The following is a 22,027-nucleotide window of genomic DNA, read 5'->3' as shown; positions in this document are numbered from 1 at the left end:
AAGCACGGGGAAGTCACTTACCGGTGACAGTCGTACATTCTACGTATTTATTTTCCCCTGTGAATGCCTGAACTTTCTTTTCTTCGCAGGTAAAGTCAGTGATAAACCTTTTGTTTGCTGCATATACTGGAGATGTATCTGCACTTCGAAGGTATGTTAACAGAGTGAACGAGCATATGGTTCACAGATGTTTATGAAGTGTTTCTGGGCAAATGGCCATTTTAAGACTAAAATCTCATTTCCATTTCCCCCTAATAAAAATGACTGAAACAAATGTCTACTTAATCCCCGCTTTCAGCACTTAGGCTTGCCGTGCAGTGCTGTCCTTTTCCACCTGTTAGAGCCCAGGTCTCTGTTTTCCCAAGTAGTAGTAACTGTTTGGTGAACCTAGAGTTAATTAGTATTTAGTGCTTTACTGGAATTGGATAACGCCTTCTCAGCCTCCCTCTACGCTCTGTTCCTCATTTGGTGTTCTGTGGATCACTAGGGTTAGAAACATCACAGAGTACGGTTTGTTTAACATAAGGTCTCTTGTAGAGTTGCAACTGTACTTTAACATGGAAAAATGTCTTATGCTTAATTTCCACCTTTGCTTTAAAGTCTCATTAGTACTTGTATTAACAGTATTTACATTGTATTATACACTTCAAAGTTATTAAGAAACTAGATCTAATGTTCTCACCACAAAAAAATGATAATTATGTGACATGATGGAGATGTGAGCTAACACGGCATTGCTTGTAATATATAAATGTATCAAATGAACACATTGTACACCTTAAAATTACATAATGTCATGTCAGTTATATCAAAAAATGTGCAAAATTTTTTAAAATAAAATTTGACTAGTACTTATAAACTATAGACTGTAAAATGTTCAAAGAATGGGAAATCTTAGTGAAAACATTTAACTTTAGGTATTAGTTTCTTGCCTTTCTGAGGCACAGACTTTGGTACAGTTGTGCTGTTATTCCAGAGTTTTGAACAATAACGTAAAGAAGCTAAGTTGTGTGAGAGTAGAACGTTTCCTCTTACCCCTAAAGAGCAAAGCTAAGGAAGAGCAGCCAAGTGGCCTCGGCCCAAGGTGCTTGTGCTGGTTCCCATTAATGAGCCTGCTGAGGGGTGGCACCTGTCTCACAGGGCCTTAGACTGAACCGCTGGAGTCAATGTATGACTATGAATTAAATTTTACATTTATATATATATAAAATTAATAGCTATGCTTCCAAATTTTCAGATTTGCTTTGTCAGCGATGGATATGGAACAGCGAGACTACGATTCTAGAACAGCGCTCCATGTAGCTGCTGCAGAGGGTAATTATGTGAACCTCTTGTCTATTTATTTTTTCACTTAACTTCTCCTCAATACTAAAATCCGCTTGTTTTATTTTGGTTGTAGGTCATGTTGAAGTTGTCAAATTCTTGCTGGAAGCCTGCAAAGTAAACCCTTTCCCCAAGGATAGGTGAGCACCTATGTTAGCTTCTAATGTATAACTGGCAAGTCAGTGTTTTATTATGCAGGGGCATAATGGTTGTGATGGTAAATATTGGAGATGTTCTAGAACTTTGTATGGTGCCTTTTAAAAGCAACAACAAAACCTTGTTTCTGCTAGGTAGATCATTTTCCCTCCCATATCCAATTTCCTTTCTAGGGATGGTCTCTTATTTAGAATTTTTTCAGGTTGGTTTGACTGTCAGTCAGTACACTGTATGAAGAGAACAAGTCTTTGTGTTTGGAAAGAGAAAAATAGCAGTTTTGTCCTCACGGGGTTTTTAACTTCACAGGATAGACAAGACAGATGTTTATAGGAGCATATTTTAATTGTATAAGAAAATTACTGTTAGAGAACTCTAAAGTGAATATACTGGAGTTTGTTGAAACTCCGGGATTTGGTTGGAGTCAGTTTTAGAAGGCTTCGTGGAAGCTGGATTTTAACTAGTGCTTTAGGGAAGAGACAAGGTTTGATGGCACGGGACGAGAAGGGCACTCTATCTACAGTGGGCGAAATCTGCCTGGAATGTATTGTTCCTGTCCCTTTTGCTCCAGATGGTGAACTGCAACTCACCCTGCAGTTTAAGTGCTGTCCACCAACTGGACAGTCAAGGGCAGGATAAGACTGCAGCTTATGTGTATTCAAATTTTCTTAAACTCTGTATTCACATACTTGCACATTGTGTAACTGGACTTATATAACTGGATGAGCCAGTGAGTGATGAGAAAAATGGTTTAGAAGAATGGAAGGAAAAAATACTTGATGGAGAGATTTGATATTATTAAGAGTTCAGCTTGGATAACTGAGGACTGCATTAATTTGGGAGCATGATTATTCTGTAGTTATAAGATCTGTTTAGTAAGGTTTTACTATTTTTAAATTAGAGGTTTGGCCTTTATTAGTTCAGCTTACAAGAAGTGCAGAAAAATTCAGTGTCTGAAATTGTTAGCAATTTTCTAAGTGTGGTAACACTTTGGTTATCTAAGATCATTCCCTTCATTGGCAGTATTTAAAACCTCATGTTATGGTGACAGTCCTCCCTTTTGTCCTTAAATGTAATGCCCATACCAGCACTTTCTAGAACAAGAAACTGAAAAGTGTTCCCCTCCACACCCGTGTTTATAATCCCACCTAAAATACTATTTAACACATGCTGGAAATATTTACTTTGCTTTGTATATTTAAGGACTGAAGTATTTTTTGTTTTGCCCTGACCTCTAGGAATGTGGAAGTATAAGTACTCGTCTGACAGGCAAAAGTTAGCTAAGTCAGAAACTTGGTAATGTAAGTTAGACCAGGACAACTCTCTTCGCTATTTCATGGAATTAGTTTCACCTCAAATTGCAAAATAGGCTTGAGCGAATTTAGTGTATTCTCTAAAGTTGATATGTTTCATTATCTCATGGAAGAAGAGTTATAAAAAAGATAACTTGAAGTTAACATTCAGTTTTCCAGAAAGATAATTATATGCTGTAGATGACCGAAAAGTCTCCCCACCCCCACTCCCGGTTTTAAGGCCATTGAGTCTCTAAATAAAGGCTGAGATGGAAGTAAAAGGCAACCTTAATTCAGCTTTTTTTTTTTTTGAGGGGAAAAAAAAGATAGATGTAAAATGTTACTTACCTGATTTTAAAAAACTAAGAACAGTTTACCAAACTATCCAGAAATAGTTTTAACATGAGACTATAAAAAACCTTTCATATCTATATATTACGACCTCCTTAGGATGGTAAAGGTTAAGGACAAAGATGGAAAGGAAGAAGAAAGGAAAACCAGAATCTGGTGAGAGCGGCTCACGAAAAACTGTAGTGTGAGCGCCTGCTAGCCATGGAGAAGGGACAGAAGTAGAGAGAGCTGATGAGAGGCTTGACAATCTGTGAAGCATGAGGGAACTCATTATCTTACTGTCATCTACTTAGGGTGTGTTTCATAGTCTTGTCTCCTTTTTCAAAAGACTGAATAACTGATTTACAACTGCTGGCGACCCTTCATTTCTTCTTATCTTCAGTTTTCATCTGTTTCATTCTAAATAGCACAGCCCCAGAAGCACACTGTGGAAAGGGTATTTATTCTTTCTGTTGGATAGTGCCCCTGGGTTCCCGTTCTTACCGGAGATGATGAAAATTCCTCTCGGGTCAGTCTTGCTCCCACAGTGTATGTTTGAGTCCTAATGAGGCCATGGTTATTTCAAGACCTCTGAGATTTCTTGTGATTTTCAAGTGACAAGAACACAAATTTTCTATCAAAGGTTAAGATGATGAACGTTATTTATCTGAATTTTCTTTCGCATTTTATTTAAAGGGAGGTCCTTTGAGATTTTCATGAAGTTAAAATTCCAGAATCTAGAGAAGTCTACGGTATCTGTCAACACTAGAACTTCCTCTCCATAAAGCCCTCAAATGTGTGAATAAGATCCTTTTGTAGAACACATTTTTCTCCTCCTCCCCATAACCCAAAGTTGTCTCTGAGGCCACTCTTTGAATTATAAATCCCTTTCTATATTTCTTCAATTAATTTTTACTTTTAATATTGTCAAAATGGCTAAATCTGAATGCCCCTTCAACCTGTATTTAAAATCTAAGAATACTGGATTATCGTTTTTGTACAGAAATTAGCTAATGACCCAGCCCATGCTGTGCTACTTCTTTAGGTGGAATAACACTCCCATGGATGAAGCACTGCACTTTGGGCACCATGATGTGTTTAAAATCCTCCAGGAATACCAAGTCCAGTACACACCTCAAGGAGATTCCGACAATGGGAAGGAAAATCAAACCGTCCATAAGAATCTTGATGGACTCTTGTAACGGTCTGAAGCCCAAGATTTAAATCACTTACCTATGTAATTGTGGAGAATGATTAATGAAGAACATGTGCATTTCTATCTGGTAGTGATGTATATTTTACAATATTTGTCATTTCAGTGTTATTGGAGTTTTCTTCATTGTACGCACAGGACAAAACTGATCTCTTTGGGAAAAAAATAGAAATAAAACAATCTCCCTCCATAATGTGAGCAATATTTACCTCGTGCATTGTATAATTTGATGTAAAAGAAATAAGTTACCAATGCTAGCTTAACTGTGTGGTCTTCATGATTTATTTTTGTGTTTTGTGAATTTTCAGTTTATGGTGATGATCTGCTGATATGCATTTATAAATTAAGCTCTGTTATACAGCCTGTCCAAATGGGTCAAGGCTGCCTTTAGAAGCAAAATAAGTGTGATTTTCATGACTTCAAATATAGATTTAGTTTGAGTGTTTGGACAACTATATGCACTTATGGTTGTGTGTGTTTAAAATGTCTCCCATCACCCCAGTTTCATGACATGACTTTAAAAATTACAATAGTTAACAAACTATTAGTAGGATAGACCAATTCTGATTAGACTTTATCAGGGAATCTGTTTAAGATATGTTTGGTGACCAAAACTTATGTGTGAATGTAGTTATAATACTTTTGAAAAATTTTCCTTTTTCTATATCTCCTTTGTCCAGCCTTTCTTCTCAGACATTTAGCTATTTGCCTCTTTCCTTTAGCTGGGAAAGTAGGTGCTGACATACTATGCAGTTTTCATTTTTCCACAGTAAGTCAGAAAATGCTTAATTTTTTGGCATCTGAGCTATAAGTATGCCATCTATCTATAGGAGATGAACCAGAGACAAATTATTAAGCTAAGTACAAATCAGTAAAATTTATCAGCATAAAGAAGAGATGTGCTACTTTAGCTCTTTTAAAAAGATATTTTTCAGCTTCCAGGATAAAGATAAATCAGAAGTGCTGTTAGTTACCAAAGTTATTGTGATAGTATGGGAACAGCTACAGATAACATTTGTTTTTAAACCTGTCAGTAAAAGTCTGCATCAAGATATTTGTTCTATTTGGGGGACCACTAGATCACTCCAGTTTTTCCTGAATCTCTCTTGTATAATTTTTGATGGACTCTACAGTTTAATAATAAGAACAGGCGATTTCAACTTCAATTGGAGGCCCCCCCCTTTTTTTTTTTTTTTTTGGTGAGGAACTGCACACATACTTTATCGTATCGTACCTCAGAGGTAAAGGGGTTTGTTAATGAGGATTTCTTTTCCGATATTAGGCACACATACAGGCGCAGGCACACACATACACAGAAATGGACTTCCTTGAAGCTGAGTTTAGTGAAATGAGCAGAAACCTCAACCACACGAACACTAGTTGTTAATATAGCAATTCCTGACCCCCCTTTTTTTTATGAGCACATACAGCTGCTTTCAAGCTTTATCATGCCTAATGGCCCCTTTTCCACTCTAGCAAGCCTCCAGGTGTTTCGATTTTTGCTTCCAGTCTAAGTCAGTGGCTTCCGCCATCACCCTTCTATTCCCTAGATGGTGCCTCCTTTAGAACCATGGCCAGTGTTCCTTAACTGAGCTCCATCAGGCATGAAGCCATTCCCATGCGTGTGCTTCTGTGAGGAATAAGGTGGGTGGGCACCCAGCCCCGCTGCTGTCTGTGTTCCTGCCCCATGAACCTATCAAGGCATGAAGACAGGTAGTATTTGCAAAATAATACAGAGGGACAGCATTATCTCCAAAGATATTATGGGTAGATCCTTTTAAATTAACATCAGTTGAAATAACTGCTCCAACAGCAGCTTGCTTCCATGTGATTAGAATGACATATTATGGTTCAATTGTGTGGCTTAAAGATTACCAATGATTTTGAGGCTTTATTTAATAAAAAGAGGTTCTACCTATTATTTGGGAACAAAGATAGTTTTCATCTTTTCTCAGATCAAAACTACTTGGTAAAATCTTTGTGGTTTAAATTGTGAACTTCTTTTACCTATGAGGTTATTTATGACTGTATACTGGTTCCTGCTCTGGCTGTTTGCTGGTGGCTGATAATAATGAGTATATTTAAATGCTTTTGACTGTGCTGTTCACTGCTGCCATCAGTATACTCCAAAGATCTTTTTGTTTTGGCTTTAGGATCATATGTGTTTTTTTTCTGTACCATGAGAGCTCTATATGATCATATTTATTTAAAGCTTTGTATACTTTGTTGTTTTTGCTGGTCTCAGTTCTAATGATCTCATCTTTGGGTGTGATGTGCTGTACCCCATGCTGCCCCCACTGCCCTTTAACTGCAGAGCTGGATTAGCTATCGGCCATTTGATGCTCTTGTCTGTCTGGCAGGGACTGAATGACCAGATGTTGGATTTAGATTCTTTCTGGGGATTGTACAGCTATGAATGTAATGTATTTGCCGCCAGAACCTCCCAAAGTGAATCTAATCTTAAAACTATAAGTTGTAAGTATTCTGAAATTGGGAAATATTTATTTTAAATGAAATCAGGTAGTGTTGCTTTTTACAGCATAATAAATACATGTATCAAAAAAAAAAACAATTGAATTTTTTTTTTTAAATAAAAAAAGATTTTCTCTTACATCACTAGGTTAGGAGCTCTACTGAACACAGGGACTATGCATAGTTGGTTCAAATCCATTTCTAATGCTTACTGTAAGCCAGGGACTATGCAAGGTGTCAGGTGAGGTTATCTGACACCTGGTTAAGATGAGAATCCTTAAAGGTGAGAGAATGGGCAGGCACATATCTAGTCCCCTAGAAGCTAACACTATCCTTTTACAGTTAGGAAGTGCTCAGTAAATATTCGTTGACTTGAATCATTAAACAAGTCCTTTGCTGGGAGGGATTCTTCACCTCCTTTAAAAGGGACAGGGATCATTTTCACAAAGCCTTGACATCTCTTTGGGGAGCTGAACCTACTGCTACTGCCACACCAAGGTCTAAGTAGGATCAGCTGAACCGGTAAACTGCGGCTCCAGACTGGTTCATGGGTATGTGGCATGGCATTCACTTCCAATGCAGGAAACCCCTGGTCCCCAGGTTTAGAGTTAGCGTATGGTTTCCCAACCATAAAGTACTTAAACAACATGGCTGACCAGTCAATGATCAAAGCTGTTTGTCACAAAGTAATTTGCTTTGTTATAGCAGTCAGTGTTAATCTGTCTGCATTACTAACATTTTAAAACTGGAAGAGACACCAGAAATTTCTAAGCAAATCCCACTCCTTTACAGATGAAGCTGAGACCAAAGAGTGGGCTGTAATACAGAACTCGGTCCCATTTTCTTTCCCTGCACCCTACCACCCGGGGCACACCATGGATGGAACATCTAGGTACTGGCGTTATTAGCTCAAATCTCACCTCTGTGGAGTCTTGAGGAGAATCATAAACGCTACAAAGTTAAGTCTTACAGCACGTGGTGAACTTGAGCTATGCATATGCACATCCGCAGATAGGAGCATGACATCAATGCAGGCAAAAAACATGAATGAATAATCCCAAATATAGAAACATTAAGAAATATTTATTCTTGAGATAATATGATTTTATTTTTGTGCTATTTGTTTTAGGGGCTGGGGTAATCTTCCTAATTTTACTTGCTAACCCTCACAGAAAACTGAGTAAATTTGTAAATCACAGACCAGATAGCACAGGGAAGTAGCCCATGAATGTATCAGGTGGCATTTTAAAAAAAGGCTTTTGGAGGAAGGGGTAATTCAATAGTTATATATGGAAAGGGTGTGATTTACTAGAAGACTAGGGAAGGTATGTGTTTTGGGATGGGAGGGATTAGAAAATTAAGTCAGTTATTAAAACAGGACAAAGACTGGATGTTTCATTTCTGTTCCAGAGCCTGAACCTGACTCCAGGCCTCTGTGTGCCCCAGGCCAGCGGCCCCCACTCCCTCTCCAAATAGTCAATGAAGAGTACTAGGCAGTGTGTCCGCCATGCAGTCATAATAGCAAAAGAATATCAAGACTGCTTCAGTCCTGCACAAGAAATGGGGAAAGGCTGCCAATGGACACAAACACCAGGGCGTTAAAGTGGAGTATCAAGCCTTAAGAAATACAGAATTCACATAGTTTGATAATAGGTATTTGACAGCTTTCTGTCAAAGCTACCTTTTAGGAACCTTTATATTCTGTGTATACTCAATATAAATTTAATAAGGAAGTTTAAAACTGCTTAAGTATGGTTCTTTTTTTTCAATTGGTCAAACAAGATATTTAATTTGTCAGTATAGCAAACACATAACCTGGTTAGTTCACCAAAACTGAGAGGCTGAGTATTGTTAAGTCAATAATATTTAAGAACTATACAGACTCATCTTAGAAGGATCCAAAAACAATATTATCTTATCTTTAGCCTTACTAAAACTGCTTAAAAACTGCCAGTTCTTTGAAATTATTTATATTTTTATATAACATTTCAATTTTATAGCTTTTGGCTATATTTGCTTCACAAAATCTTAAGTTTTAATAAGATGATTGTACTAGAACATATGATCCAGTATCTCAGAACGTATTAAGCCCCACAAAAGCAGGGATCTTTGTCCATTTTTGTTTACAAATGTTTCCCAAACATCTAGAATAGTGTCTGGCTCATGGCACGTGCTCAATATATATATCTGATGAACTAATAAAGGGATAACCAAAAGAAGCCATTCAGGTAAATCCCAGTTCAAAAAGTAGGTACCAGAGTTTTCAAAACAATTTCCAGTTTTTTCCTGTTTTCCCTGGGATAGTCAAATGTGAAAGGAGCGCTATATTCCTTAAGACTTGATACTCCACTTTAGCTTAAAGTAAATAAACAGATTTTACTCATTGAATGCCAGATTTTTTTTGTAAATAGTAAAATCTATTTATTGATATCTAAGAAAACTCTCTTTCCCAGGTATCACATATAAGCTATATGTTTATGAAACACCCTACAAACACCATATAAGAAATACTCTTCAAACAAAGAAACATCCCTAAGCCAGAATCTACTTAGTGACTTCTTATAATGATCAATTATGTAAGAATACAAATTTATACTGGCTAGCCAGAGCATTATCTACTTTATTTCTTGGCGAAATACAGCTCTCAATGTTCATTATGAAGGAACTTTTACACTTCTTTTACACTTCTGTAAATACTGCAGATATGGAGATGAGAATGATCATATTTATCAAGCTGTCTACTACTATTCTTTGATAACTCTTCAAACAATAGTTAAGTCTATCTTGCAAGATTTATGTCTAACTTAGTGATTATGTCTCACAACGTTTTTTTTTCTAGCACACCGTGCCTTTTACTTTGAGAAGGTCACAGCTTTTTGGCTTATGACATTTTAGGAGAAAAAAATGGCACCTTTTTGTGTGGTTGCAATAACTTCTCAGTAATGACTCATCTATTCATGGAGGTACGGATTACGGATGGCTGCATATGTTAAACATACACGTTAAAATTTAAAACTTACATTAGCAGTACTGACATTCATTTTAAAATAGGTGTCAAATTATTTGTGTATTTGGAGGCAGCTGGAGTTACCAAGCAAGACCCAAGTACCTATTTGTGTTTGTTTGCTTTTTATGGCACCCATTACAGTTTGCTACAACAATGTTTCCTCTCTGATCTCTTCCACTGACCCATCTTAATCTGCCATAGCAATTCTGGTGACAAGAAGGACAGGAAAGTGCAACATTTAGGAATTTTGTTGTTTAGAATAAAGGCTGACATTTTTATGTTTAATCATAAGTTAAAAAAAAAAAAAAAGAGAGAGATAGAGAGAGAAACACCAGACTTATACATATTGCCAGTAACCTTTAAAATCTTTACACCAAGTGCTATCAAGAAGAGACTAACACTAGCATTTTAATACTTCTGAAAAGTAAACAAAGTCTCTCGCTAGTGCAATAAAATGAAACATGCCAAATCATTCTTAAGGGAAAAAATATACCAAATAAACACCAGCAATTAGAACAGTATTTTCTTAATGTTGTCTTCTTTGTTCCTTATTTCAATTTAAAAAGTCAATGCAAAAGCCAGTCAGGTTCATGTCATCTTACGTAAAAACTGAGAGGAAGCCTTAATTTGTGTCCAGTACAAAGTACATGTGCATATTATATTTAATGCAAAACATATACTTTAGCTTTAATTTTAAAATAGACTTCAAGAAAACTTTATCTCCACCAGAAAAATATAGCATTTACATAATAATATCATGATGGTGGTGACAGAAAAGAAGATGCAGCTACAGAGACAGCAATCTATGAAAGTTATTAGAAAAACACTGGCACGTCCATACCCCAAACCACTTTTTTTGTGTTAGTACCAAGTGAAGAAAGAAGGTAAGTAATGTCACATACTTCGCAAAACATCACCCAGTCAAAAAGGGGTACAGAAAAAGCACAGGAGAGATAATGGAACCATTTGCAAATGTATTTGTCAGAGAAACACATTTATCAGTGAAAAACATGCAATTTTCAATGCAGTTACACAGGACAAGTTTTCAAATTATGTGAATTTCATTATCTCTGGTTAATGACTTGTCAGTTACTATTTTTTCTTCTCAGTTTGGAAATGTTTTGACTAATAGACTAAATTCCAACTAATGACAATAAAAACGAATTAACCCATTTAGGAAACATGAATTAAATTTCTGAGTTTGTCTACATCTATGATTTCAACTTTTTGAAAAATAATAAGATTTACCTTGAGAGAGCTATCGTTAATAGCCTGATTCCCTTGATAAAACTGTGAAGACGATTCATTTACTAGTGACCATAAAGAAGGCAGAATATATTTAGCTTCGGATATTCAAGTTTAAGCAGAAATTACTACTCCTAAATTTGGAAAATGTATTTCCTTCTATTGCTATTAGCCAGTATCATAAAGCCATAACAAATAGAGGAGCTACTTCTCCCAAGAGAGAGACATTATCTTTTGCTTTATATGACCAGTGTGGAAGATACAATAAAACACAGAACACTACCTTTTATCCCCTGCCCAGGTATGGGATGGCTACCTCTGAAAAAGAGTTGATGTAATTCTAGATAAACTTAGCTTTGAACGATTTCATAGGTAAACCAATGAAAAACTTCCAGCCATATTCAAAACAGAACAAATTAAAATTCTCCAGAACAGAAATTTGCCAATCCTACACCCAGAATTTCCCCAAAGAACCATGTGATCTATCCAATAACCTGTAACAGTTGGGCACTGACGTCATGCATAGTGTTTGCTAGATGCTGCTAAACATCTCACCTTTCCCAAAGCACTCTCATTCTAGTAGTCCTGTTGCTTTGGGTGTATCTGGAGGTTTTTCTTTTGTAAAATCCACTCTGTGGAGAAGGTCTTTCGCTTTTACCTTTACTTAGATGCATGAAGCCCTTCAGAGTAATAGATGTTTCTGAATTAGGCAAGACTCCACTTGCTATCAACAGGCTGCAGCACATTTGTTGGCCTTTCTTTCATCTCCCTAGAAACACAGGATGTGAAGAAACAGAATAGCAGGGGGAAATCACAGGTGGGAAGGAAAGATGTCGCCAGAGAAGATGAGAGAAATTCATGCTCTATACGTTCATCTGTAAAAAGACAAAATGTGGTTAAGTTTATTACACTGATCTTATAAAATGCAGATTCATATATTTGTCATTGCTTGTATGTTTGACAGTGGAGTGGAAGACAGTTTCAACAGCAAATAACCACCGTGGAATTAGAGGGCTTTCAGCATGGGCTGTCATTCTTCCTGGACTCATCGAGACCTTTTATATCCTCTAAGCTCATGGATTATTACTCTGCAGCCTGCTGGCTTAGTTCTGTCAATTCATCCAGGCTACATAAAGCTTTTTGCTGTTATGCGAGTCTGGGGACAGAGCAATGTGGCAAATCTGCTCATGTAAAACAGGGGTGAGGCAATGCCCAGTGGTACGTCAGACACGGAGAGGGGTCTGGGGGAAATGATGAATTGTCCTTAAAGGCCACTCAGGAGGAGTAACAAATCATCTTTCAGGTACAGCTTGAGAAGCAGAACCATTAGGAACCCCTCCAGAGCCCCCCGCAGTGCCTCCTGCCCAGCTGCCTTGAACAGGGCACCCGCCTGCACTGACTCCCCATCTCACTGCCATGCTGGGCATTCTCTTTAGACTAGGTGCTCTCGCCCAGGGGTGACTCTGGCCCCTAGCAGTATCTGAAGACATTTTTGACTGTCATGACTGGGTATGGGGATGTGGGTACCACTGGCATCTAGTGAGTAGAGGCCAGAGATGCTGGTAAACATTCTACAATGCACAGGATGGCTCCCCCACAACACAGAATCATTCAACCCAAAATACCAACGAGAACATAGCACTGGACTGTAGGCCTCTTGAGAACAGTCAATTTTTTTTTTTTTTTAAATCCCAAGTGGCTGGTACACAGTGGGCTCTCAGGAAAATTATTTTGGATTAAAAACATAAGGTTTGCCCCCATGTTTCAGTGTGGCTGACACTGAAAATGTGTAGTGAAGACTTTGGAGAGAGAGAAGGCCTGGATTCAAATCCTGTCACCATCTCTTACAGCTGTGTGATATGGCGTGTTAACCAATCTCTGTAAATCTCACAGTCCTCATCTATTTAAAGGAGGCAATAGTACCTAGCAGATAGATCTGTTGAAAGGATTAAATTAGATAGCATATGTAGAATGCCTAGCATGATAGATGGAAAATAGTAGATTGATAAATGTTCCTATTATTATTATCAGTTTTAACCACAGGCCTCTAGGAAAATAGACTGGTTTTCCTGTCGTCCCAAAGGAAAAAAGTTTATTGTACAGGAAATCCAGACTAACAAATACTCAAGTCATGCTGCAGAAAACACTGGTGCTCTGTCTCTCTTGGACAATTTCCTCAAGAGCCTGTGAGCCTCCCGCTCCTGAGGGTGGCCTGAGGCGTCAACCCGTGGCCACCCTAGTCCAGAGCTGCAAGTTCCAGACGTGGCTGGCTGAAACTGGCCACCTCTACAAGAGGTTTTTCTATTTTAGAGCATATGCCCTAATTACAAGGGTGGATGCTGAATGGAAATCATGACCATGGTTGAAGACAGACTATTTGAGACACACAAGGTAAAATCCAGCCAGTTTGGAGGTTAATCCAACTTTTATTTTATCTAATCAGTGGTGTGCCCATATTTATAGCCTCTTTTAGCTCTTTAAATCAACTATGGCTTTAATCTGGAGAGCTGTGTGTGTGCAAAATAGGTTTATTTTACTCTACATATGAAATGAATTAAATCATCTAGAATGGAATGGGATGGCTACAGGACGCATCTAGAGACCAAAAAACCACTTCCTGGCATTTATTAAGACTATTTAAAATGCTCTCAGAGGATCATTCTGAGAGGACAGAGAAAGCAATCACACTGCTTGCACAGATGGAGGGAATTAATCCATCTTATTTTCTCAAGGTCACAGGGAATAATGGTGATGACAGAGTTAGACTCTGATGTCCAAATCCCACAGACCTCTCACTCAAAGGCCACACTGCCTTTGTCATAATAAATCATAATAAAACATAACTCAGAAGTTGCAAACAACTTCTCTAGGGTTCATGTTCTGAATGAAGCAGCTTTTTGTAGGAGGCATTCCAGGATAGTGGACAAGAGCAGGCACTCTACAGACACACCAGTAGATTCAAATATTCGTTCTGTTACTTACTGTTTGATCTTAGACAAGTTTTGAAATTGTGGGGGGTGAAGGGTTCTTTCTCCACACTTGTAAAAATGAGAATATCAGCGATACCTAACAGAAGGTTGTTGTAAAGACTGAACAAATTACTACCTGTGGAGTGCCTGGTACACCGTAAGTACTTAATAAGTGTCACCAATTAATGGTGGTGATAACGTGATGATGAAAATTGCTCAGGAACAAAGGCATTACAAAAGATCAGCCTGTTTTTTTGGTTCTGTCGATCTATCTTATTCTGAGTAGGCTTTATATTTATGTCGTTTTTGTGTCGGGCTTATAAAGCACTCTGTAGTAGAGCTGAGATCTAGATTCTAATAGACGATGCGACCTTATACCTGTAAAAGGTTCATTTTATGTTTGTCGATAGGAACAGAACTATTTCACTACGACACTATATAGCTATTTCCTTAAGTGATTTCTTTCATCCTCAACAATCAGGAAGGTGTAAGAAAGGACAATCTCTAAAGATTTTAGCCTGTACATCTTCAGGTGAGGAAAAAGGATGAAGAAAAAGTTATATACCAGAAAACTGACTATAAGCAGATATTGCTTATGTCATGTAAACGCATTCCGTGAACACATGGGTGTGTGACCTGAATGCTCCAAGAGCAGCGCCCCTCCCCCACTCTCCTTTCCCCAGCCTTCCTCTCTCATTCCTGAGCGCCTAGTCTATGCCAGGCAATGGGAACAGAGAGATGAAGAAAGGCCAGTAATAACTCCGAAAGGATTTAAGTATGAATAATTTTTTAAAAATGAACTGGAATAGCTTCATGTAGAAGAGAGCTGAAAATTAAATAGCATCAGCAAAAATTGAATCATCCAAGAAAAAAATCTTTAACGATTTCAGGCTGACAGGCAAACAATACGATTTGATATACTGAAAAACATTCTCCCAAAGGAAGATTTGCTGTTCTGCGGACAACCCTGTTCCTATCCCCAGCATGACACTCGTTAACTGTTTGAGTCCTGGAACCTTTTACCCTTGGCAAGTCCTTCTAGCACAGATGCTATCAGCACAAAAATAGTTCTCAAACATAAAGCAGGTAAAGCTATTTCACTGCTGCTAGCTGAGTCGCTGTAATTATTGTCAAGTCCCCTCCTTCCCTAAAAATAACACTACTTCATCCAGACACAGCACTGATCTAAAAGGCCAAAGGAAAACATTTCCTTATCAGAGAAATCTTAGTTTCCTAATTTTGTGAAATCTCTACATGGACAACTTCAAAGTGCAGAGGGGGAATGTTTAAATGTTTGAAATGTCACTTATTTTTTGGAAGGTGCTGAATGCCAGGAATAAAAATCCTGTTGATGATGTAGCTTGTCTGGGCATGAAAGCCGCCAACTCGTCATGGCTAATATAAAAACCCGCTTCTTGGCTCTGCCAGAGGCTTCTTCCATTATCCTGCAGACAGGCCCAGGGCCTGTCGGGGTGGCCTCCCTGTCTCGGAGAGCACAGAGCATGCATGAGTCAAGGACATGCCTGTATGGTACTCACCATACTGTCGAATTCTACAGTGCCCACTATCCGAGACACCTCATCGAACTCCTCAGGAGACATGGGCAGAAGGTTGTCTGTGGTCTGAAGCAGAGAAGGGTGACTAAAATAGGGAGAAAGGAAAAGGAAAAATCAACATCCACGTTATGAAAACAGTAGCATAAACTCAGACTTCATCTTTGGCCTGTGATTGAATCGTCACATTATATTTTTATTTCAGGTAAGTGGGTGCATTGTAAAATACATGTTAAAAAAGTGCAGATCACGGGAGGTTCCTGTCCCCAGCCCAGCCCCTTGGGAAATGCATCGGATTCTAGAGATGTGAGAAACAGTCAGACTGGAACCTGTGCCGCCTCTGCCTGGTTAGCCCTGTGCGAGCATGTGCAGTGTGTCACCCTGAGATGCCAATGCCTCAGGGCTCGCCCTGGCCCGAGGAGCACCAGAGAAGTGTCTGGGGAGTCCCTCATCCCTACCTTGAGGTGTGTATGCAGATAAAGCTGCTCCAGAGTGTTTTTACATGAAGGCTACATCCATTCACCCCAAGACAGTGCTGCAGGCCAAATAACTGACAATGACTTTTCCAAAATTTTTTCTACCTTTTACAAAATGAAACGACAAAATAAAAGCAAGTGGAAAAAATGTAAATCATTACTTTGGCCTTTTCTAGATTGAAAAGAACTACTCTGATTGATTTTTGTTCATTTTATTCACAGTTTTTCAAAGTATCAGTTTGGGGAGAACGTATATACCTTAAATACAACTTCGTGGGGCTTTTTTTTTGTTGTTCTTATTATTTTTTTTTATAAAGGCAGTAAATCGCTGGTAGGTAGTGACACCAGGATCTCTAATTAGGATCTTTCCAAGTCCAACTGTGATGGCGGTGGCAGCAATTACAATGGAAAAGCAAAGTACAAGCATCTTCCACAGGCCCCAGCCCGGAGCAGGGCTGGCTTGAGGTTTTTAAACATGGCACTCTTCCGTGTTCACTTACACTTCAGACACAGAAATCAATTCAGTCTTGATGTATCCAGTTCCTTTAGGGCCATCGAGTTCCATCGGTTCTGGTGCTAGAAGCAAACACATCGTGTACACTTACCATTGGCAGAAGTTACACAAGAACAATTAACTTTCTCTTTGATCAAAATTTTACTCTTTTTCTTGATAGCCAGGGTAGAGCCTTGTAACTTTATGGGGTTATCACCTCCCTCCCTGGGTCACCTGAAATTCTGGTGGGAACGCAGAAATAACGAGAAGAAACGGGGAGGAGAGTTGAGTATAGATGTCAAGCTGTATGGTTTCTTGTTCCAAGGCTTAAAACCCTACAGAAGTTGTAGCCCGAAACACGTGAAGTTAAATCTGGCTTCGTGGTCCTAGTCCGGTTTGTGTAGTTATGCAACAGCTGTCAAGGTAAGCCTGGGCATCTTCTCCCCAAAGTGACTGTGCTAATGTGGAGATTTATGATTCTGAAAAATAGTTAGCTTTGTTGGCATGCTCCAAACCAGATTAGTTTGACTTGCCCTTTCTCAAATGAAGCTCAGTGAAGACTGAGAAGCAAGAGACCTGTGTTCTAAGCTTGGGTCTGCACTTAATGATAATCACCAGTAATAACATAATCTAATAACTTAACTGGTTCACCCGGAATGAACTACTGTGCTTCTCCTGGGCCTCAGTTTTCTCAGTTCTAAAAGGGGCAGGCTGGCTTAAATCAGCTGGCCATGGTGGTCCTACCTTTCATCTCTTTCCATGTGGAAAAAGTAATAATGTAACAAATACACCGACCAGAAATAAATTTCTCCAATACCCTCAAAATAAGAAATCATATACTCATTTCCTACAGGCCAAATAATGCATTATGTTTCCAATGCTCTGTGTTCACACCATGTTCTCAAAGCCTGCTTTTACCAATTCGAAAAGCAGTGGTGGGCTGATGGCACGGCTGGGCGGGGTTTGTGCTGGCACCTTGCACCGACAGGAAGGCAAGGGCAGTGTGTGTGATTACGCCCTGTCTCCAGCAAACCTTCGGACAAAGATAAAGTGAGGACACAATCACCACTTACCTTCCTTTGGCCTGGAGTAATATTTTCCAAAGGCATGGTCTTTATCAATATTTGGATACAGATACTTCAGGGGGTTCTCTGGAATGTTTTCGGCGGCCATGACTTTGTAATTGCGAATAATATCAGGGAAAGTAACGGCAGAAAGTTCTTTCTTTGTGTAAGGTTCAACCGCATGGAAGTAAGGTTCTGAAAAGAAGAAAAGTGAAGTGAATGCCATGGAATATCCCAAAACAATAGAGGAGAGAAACGAAACACGGCAGTTTACGGATTTGAGAGAACCTGGTTAAGAACTAATCACAATCTAGGAGCTACAATGCGGTACGGCTTTGTTTGTAAGTTAATGAAAATCTTTTCTTAAAAACAGGAAAAATCATTAAGGTAGACTCTACCATAGATTAAGTTACTAAAAGATAAGTTTATTTTGTTTTTCTTTTCATATTTAAAATTGTTTGTCTTTTATTAAGACAATGAGAATACACAGAAAACAACTTTTAAACCAACAAGAAGATCCTATTTGCTAGCTTTTTTCTAATCCTTTACATTAAGAAACCACATTTTAAGTCACTCCTGGTCTTACTCCCAGACTTAATTCGAATTGTGCTTTTCCTAAATGATCCAGGATCTCACTTTTGAGTGCACACTTCCCAGAGGCTACTGTCCAGGTGCCCTGGTGACACTGACCTAGAACTCTGGACTTCATCGGCATCTTAAAAGTTCTGTAGCTGGTAATGCCCTGCTTAATCTTTCTGGTTGCTGACAGTTTTAGAAAAGGACAGTCTCTAGCTTCTATTGTCTACACTGGGCTCTAATCTCAGTTGTTTTTGTTTTGTTTTGTTTTTTAACCAGAAGAAAAAAATGAAAAGAATAAGTATCCCATCTTTTTGCATCTTTGTACTGAAAGCATAAACGTCACTGGAAGACATCGGTTTTCCCTCTAGTCCTTCACGCAGAGCAACACTGAAAAGTAACCAGTTTGTCTTTTTCATTCTCTCATATCCGCTGTTTAACCTCATCTCTAGAAAACTGTGTCATAATGCTAAGGGTTTCAGAATTTTTTAGCCATGGGTTCATTTGGTTAAATAGAAACCCAAGATATAACAAAAGATAAACTTGCAACTGCTCTGGACCCCTCTCACGAAACCTGCCACATCTGTGCCCTCCCATGCGGGATTTCCCCAGTGACACTGGAATCTTATGCCTGTGCAAAAGGGGCTTCCTCCCAAGGACTGGTGGTCAGTCACACTGACTCACATCTTTCCTCTACAGATAACAAACAAAAAAAAGGAAAGAATTTGGCCTTGTCATTTAAAAATCATCATTTGCACAATATATTCCAGGCAATGAATCAGAAACATTTATGGTGATATAGTAAATCCCACTGGAGAGGCCCAGATAGGAGTAAATATAGCACCTGTGATCTTAGGTCAAAAGCTCGTTTATTTGCACGAGTTGATTTGCAGTAATGAGGAAGGATTTCACACACATGGTATGAAGTGGTGTGTGGGCAGGTGCCTTCACTTACCGCCGCCATTCTGGGACCGCTCCACCCACGTGAACGTGATGGCCCCTTCCCGGCAGCTCTCACTGAACCGCAGCAGGAACGTCCCGGGCTGCTGGTCCTTTAATAGAGCACGTTCTCGCTCCTTGCTGATGAAGCCCACGATACAGCTGGATGTATAAAGGGACAGATGGAGGTATTCTGAGGTTCAGTCATGATTTTAATTTTCACATTAACGTACAAATCAAGATGACAGGAACTTGACAGAAGGAGGTGGGATAAAAATCAATAGGCTATTTTAGATGCTTTAAAATCTATTCAACTGACACTTCAGGAAGCATTTGCTTTAAAATCTATTCAACTGACACTTCAGGAAGCATTTCACTTACATATATATATGTGTATATATATGGATACACACACACACACACTTTGGCACGCGTGTGTGTATGTGTGTGTGTGTGTGTATTTCCACTATCATATATATGTATGCTGAAGTCCAAAAAAAATCACTAACATGGCACCAGTAAGACGCTACAGATGATCAGTGAATACTTGCTGGATTAATGAGCTTTTTATTTCACTTAATTTTAAAGGCCAGGAAAATGTCTGAATTTACGCATCTTTTATACTGGAGAGGAAGGCTCAGACAATACATTTTCACATTCTAGCACTTCTGGTCAAGTTAAAGCCTTTGTTGAAATATCAACCTATCCAGGGAATACAGTAGATAGAAACAATTTACTGAGTTAAAAAGTTTTTTCTTCTTTCCTTGGAGCAACAGAGTAGGTGCTCAAGAAATTTCTGTGGACTGTATGAATGGCACTCATGAGTTTTTCAAATTTAACTTTGAAAACACACATACATACACCGCAAAAGTGTAAGTTTAATCTGATGAGGTTCTACTATCATGAAGCTCAGAAGGGACAGCCTATAAGCCTCCATTTCTACGAGATGAACACGAGTCTTAGCAAATAATGAAGTCTGTCTGGGTCAGGCCTATGTCAGCCATGCAATAAGAGAGTGTGTACTAAAAGCATGTTTAAAAATTATATCTATCAATGGCCCTTACCCATCATTCCAGAGGGAGAGCAGGTGTTTTTTAATGAGTTCAAGGATGCTTTCAATCCAAAGCCAGAAAGGAAAATTTTTATCATTTATATTTTCCTGCAAGTAAACAAGCGCACACATAAAAACAAGAAAATTCAAAATACTAGTGACTTACCATGCCTCCTCCCACCATTAGATTTTAATTTGCAAAGACTGCCCAGCTGCCAGAGCTAGAGCTATCCTGTACAGAGCAGTACCCCCCGCCTTCCTGGCATCCAGACACCAAGCTCTCTGTTTCCTCTGCCGCCTCTGCTTCCCTCTCCAAACAGTAGCGAGGCAGCCAGAGAATGACCTCCAGGGTGAGTCACAGAACAAAGCTGCCCTCGCTCTAGTAAATTCCAGTAGCCTAAAGCTCATCGGCACTGTCTGGTGCCCCTGATGGGGTCTCATTTTTCCTTGAAACTGGTCGGCTTGATCTGGCTGGGGGAGCTCTCATCTGGTTGCCAGGCCGTCCACGTCGGCACAGAGCAGACGTTTCTCATGGACAGAGCTAAAATGCTGCCAAAAAGCGCTGGTGTGAGTGAACAGAAGACTCATTTCGGATATGAAAGAATGTTATCACCCAGGCAGGCGCTTCCTGTCAGACTCACACTTGGAGACCAACCTTCTGTGCTGAAGGAAAGTAAACAACTTGCCCTAGCGGTCCTTCATAGGCAAGCATGCCAAAAAAAGCACAGTTGAGGAACAAGGAACTACCACAGTGAAAAATATGAGAACCTCAACAGAGAGCAAAAAGGACTCAGAGTATAAAAACCAGACAATGCCCACCTTACAGAACCTTGTCCATGGAATAAGACCATCAGGGCCAGCATTAGGACCTAAACAAATGAAAATAAGCTTTTTCAGGAAACAGAAATCAATTCTGAAGCTTTGGTTGGATTGATTGCTCCTGTATTTGAGCCAACACCCATAAAAAGAAGGTTGTATGTACATGGCTTATATTGTCAGATACACTAATACTAAGTAATTGCATTTTCTAGAGAAGCCTCTTATTTGGTCCCTCCCTGTGTAATATCCACCCACCGCCTCCCTCTCCTTCCTCCACAGTCTCCTCCACCAGTGATCTTAGAGTTTTTTTTTAATTCAAACTAAGACCAAGATCACCCTCAGATGGTCTATTTAATTGACACGACTTTATAAACTTATTTTAGATATTAATTAAGCATTTCCCTCAGCCCTCTTCCAAACAGGACATGGGCTCAGGGTGGTCAAGAGAAATGAGAGAGGGGAAAGAAGGCTAGGGATTATTAGCTATACAGTTAAAGCAACCCAGGCCATAAGAAGTGGTGAATCCATCATCTCTCCTCAGAGGGAACCACAAATAAGCCACTAAAGGCAGAAAAATATCTTTTTTAATTCTCGCCAAAAAAAGAGATGAAATATGATGAGTTTTTACTTTTTATTAAATATCACAAGACCTCCATGGTGACAGAGAGGGCACTGCAGTGTACCATTTGGTTAGGGAGAGTCCACTAGTCCACATGTGGTTCGACTGCATAAAAAGCAAATTTGAAGAAAAGTCGCCCATGGATTTTCATAGAAATAGTGCAGATACTCCTTACTCACTGGAGATCTGACCTTGAAACCAGTGGCCTTTAACTACTGAGGTGGATAAATCCACAGCATTAGCTACTAAAAGAGAATTATCTCCCATGGCCAGGACTCTGCCCAATTAGGCAAGACCGCTAGTTGAGAAGTGTCCTGATGTGGACAATGTCTCCTTCCACCAGGCCACCTGAGGCAAGAGCTCAGGTGTGTGCTGTACAGTGGGTGGTTGCAGGACCTTATTCTTACCATGCTGGGGACTTACTTTTTTCTCC

The 22,027-nt window shown here is 39.2% G+C and overlaps 2 protein-coding genes across 6 annotated transcripts in view; one reads left to right on the top strand and one right to left on the bottom strand.

Annotated features, from left to right (window-relative positions):
- GLS (glutaminase) overlaps nt 1-5,515 on the top strand; it is a 69,753-nt gene extending 64,238 nt beyond the window's left edge. For all 4 annotated transcript variants that reach the window (XM_016161593.2, XM_016161634.2, XM_016161622.2 and 1 more), the window contains 4 exons: nt 90-151; nt 1,238-1,314; nt 1,400-1,463; nt 4,144-5,515. In XM_016161593.2, coding sequence (XP_016017079.1) covers nt 90-151; nt 1,238-1,314; nt 1,400-1,463; nt 4,144-4,300 — 360 coding nt within the window. In that variant the 3' untranslated portion in view covers nt 4,301-5,515. The remainder of the gene's footprint in view (nt 1-89; nt 152-1,237; nt 1,315-1,399; nt 1,464-4,143) is intronic.
- Nucleotides 5,516-10,744: 5,229 nt separating this feature from the next.
- Nucleotides 10,745-22,027, bottom strand: part of STAT1 (signal transducer and activator of transcription 1) — a 37,386-nt gene continuing 26,103 nt past the window's right edge. The window contains 7 exon segments of one of the 2 annotated variants that reach the window (NM_001323591.1): nt 10,745-11,910; nt 15,543-15,645; nt 16,534-16,609; nt 17,600-17,785; nt 19,122-19,267; nt 20,170-20,264; nt 20,976-21,025. In NM_001323591.1, the coding sequence (NP_001310520.1) occupies nt 11,899-11,910; nt 15,543-15,645; nt 16,534-16,609; nt 17,600-17,785; nt 19,122-19,267; nt 20,170-20,264; nt 20,976-21,025 (668 nt within the window). In that variant the 3' untranslated portion in view covers nt 10,745-11,898. 2 annotated transcript variants of the gene reach the window in all.

The sequence above is a fragment of the Rousettus aegyptiacus genome, unplaced genomic scaffold (genome assembly GCF_014176215.1).
Source record: "Rousettus aegyptiacus isolate mRouAeg1 unplaced genomic scaffold, mRouAeg1.p scaffold_m13_p_2, whole genome shotgun sequence".
NCBI lineage: Eukaryota > Metazoa > Chordata > Mammalia > Chiroptera > Pteropodidae > Rousettus > Rousettus aegyptiacus.
The sequence above is the reverse complement of the archived record's forward strand: the minus strand, read 5'-3'. Positions and strand labels throughout refer to the sequence as shown.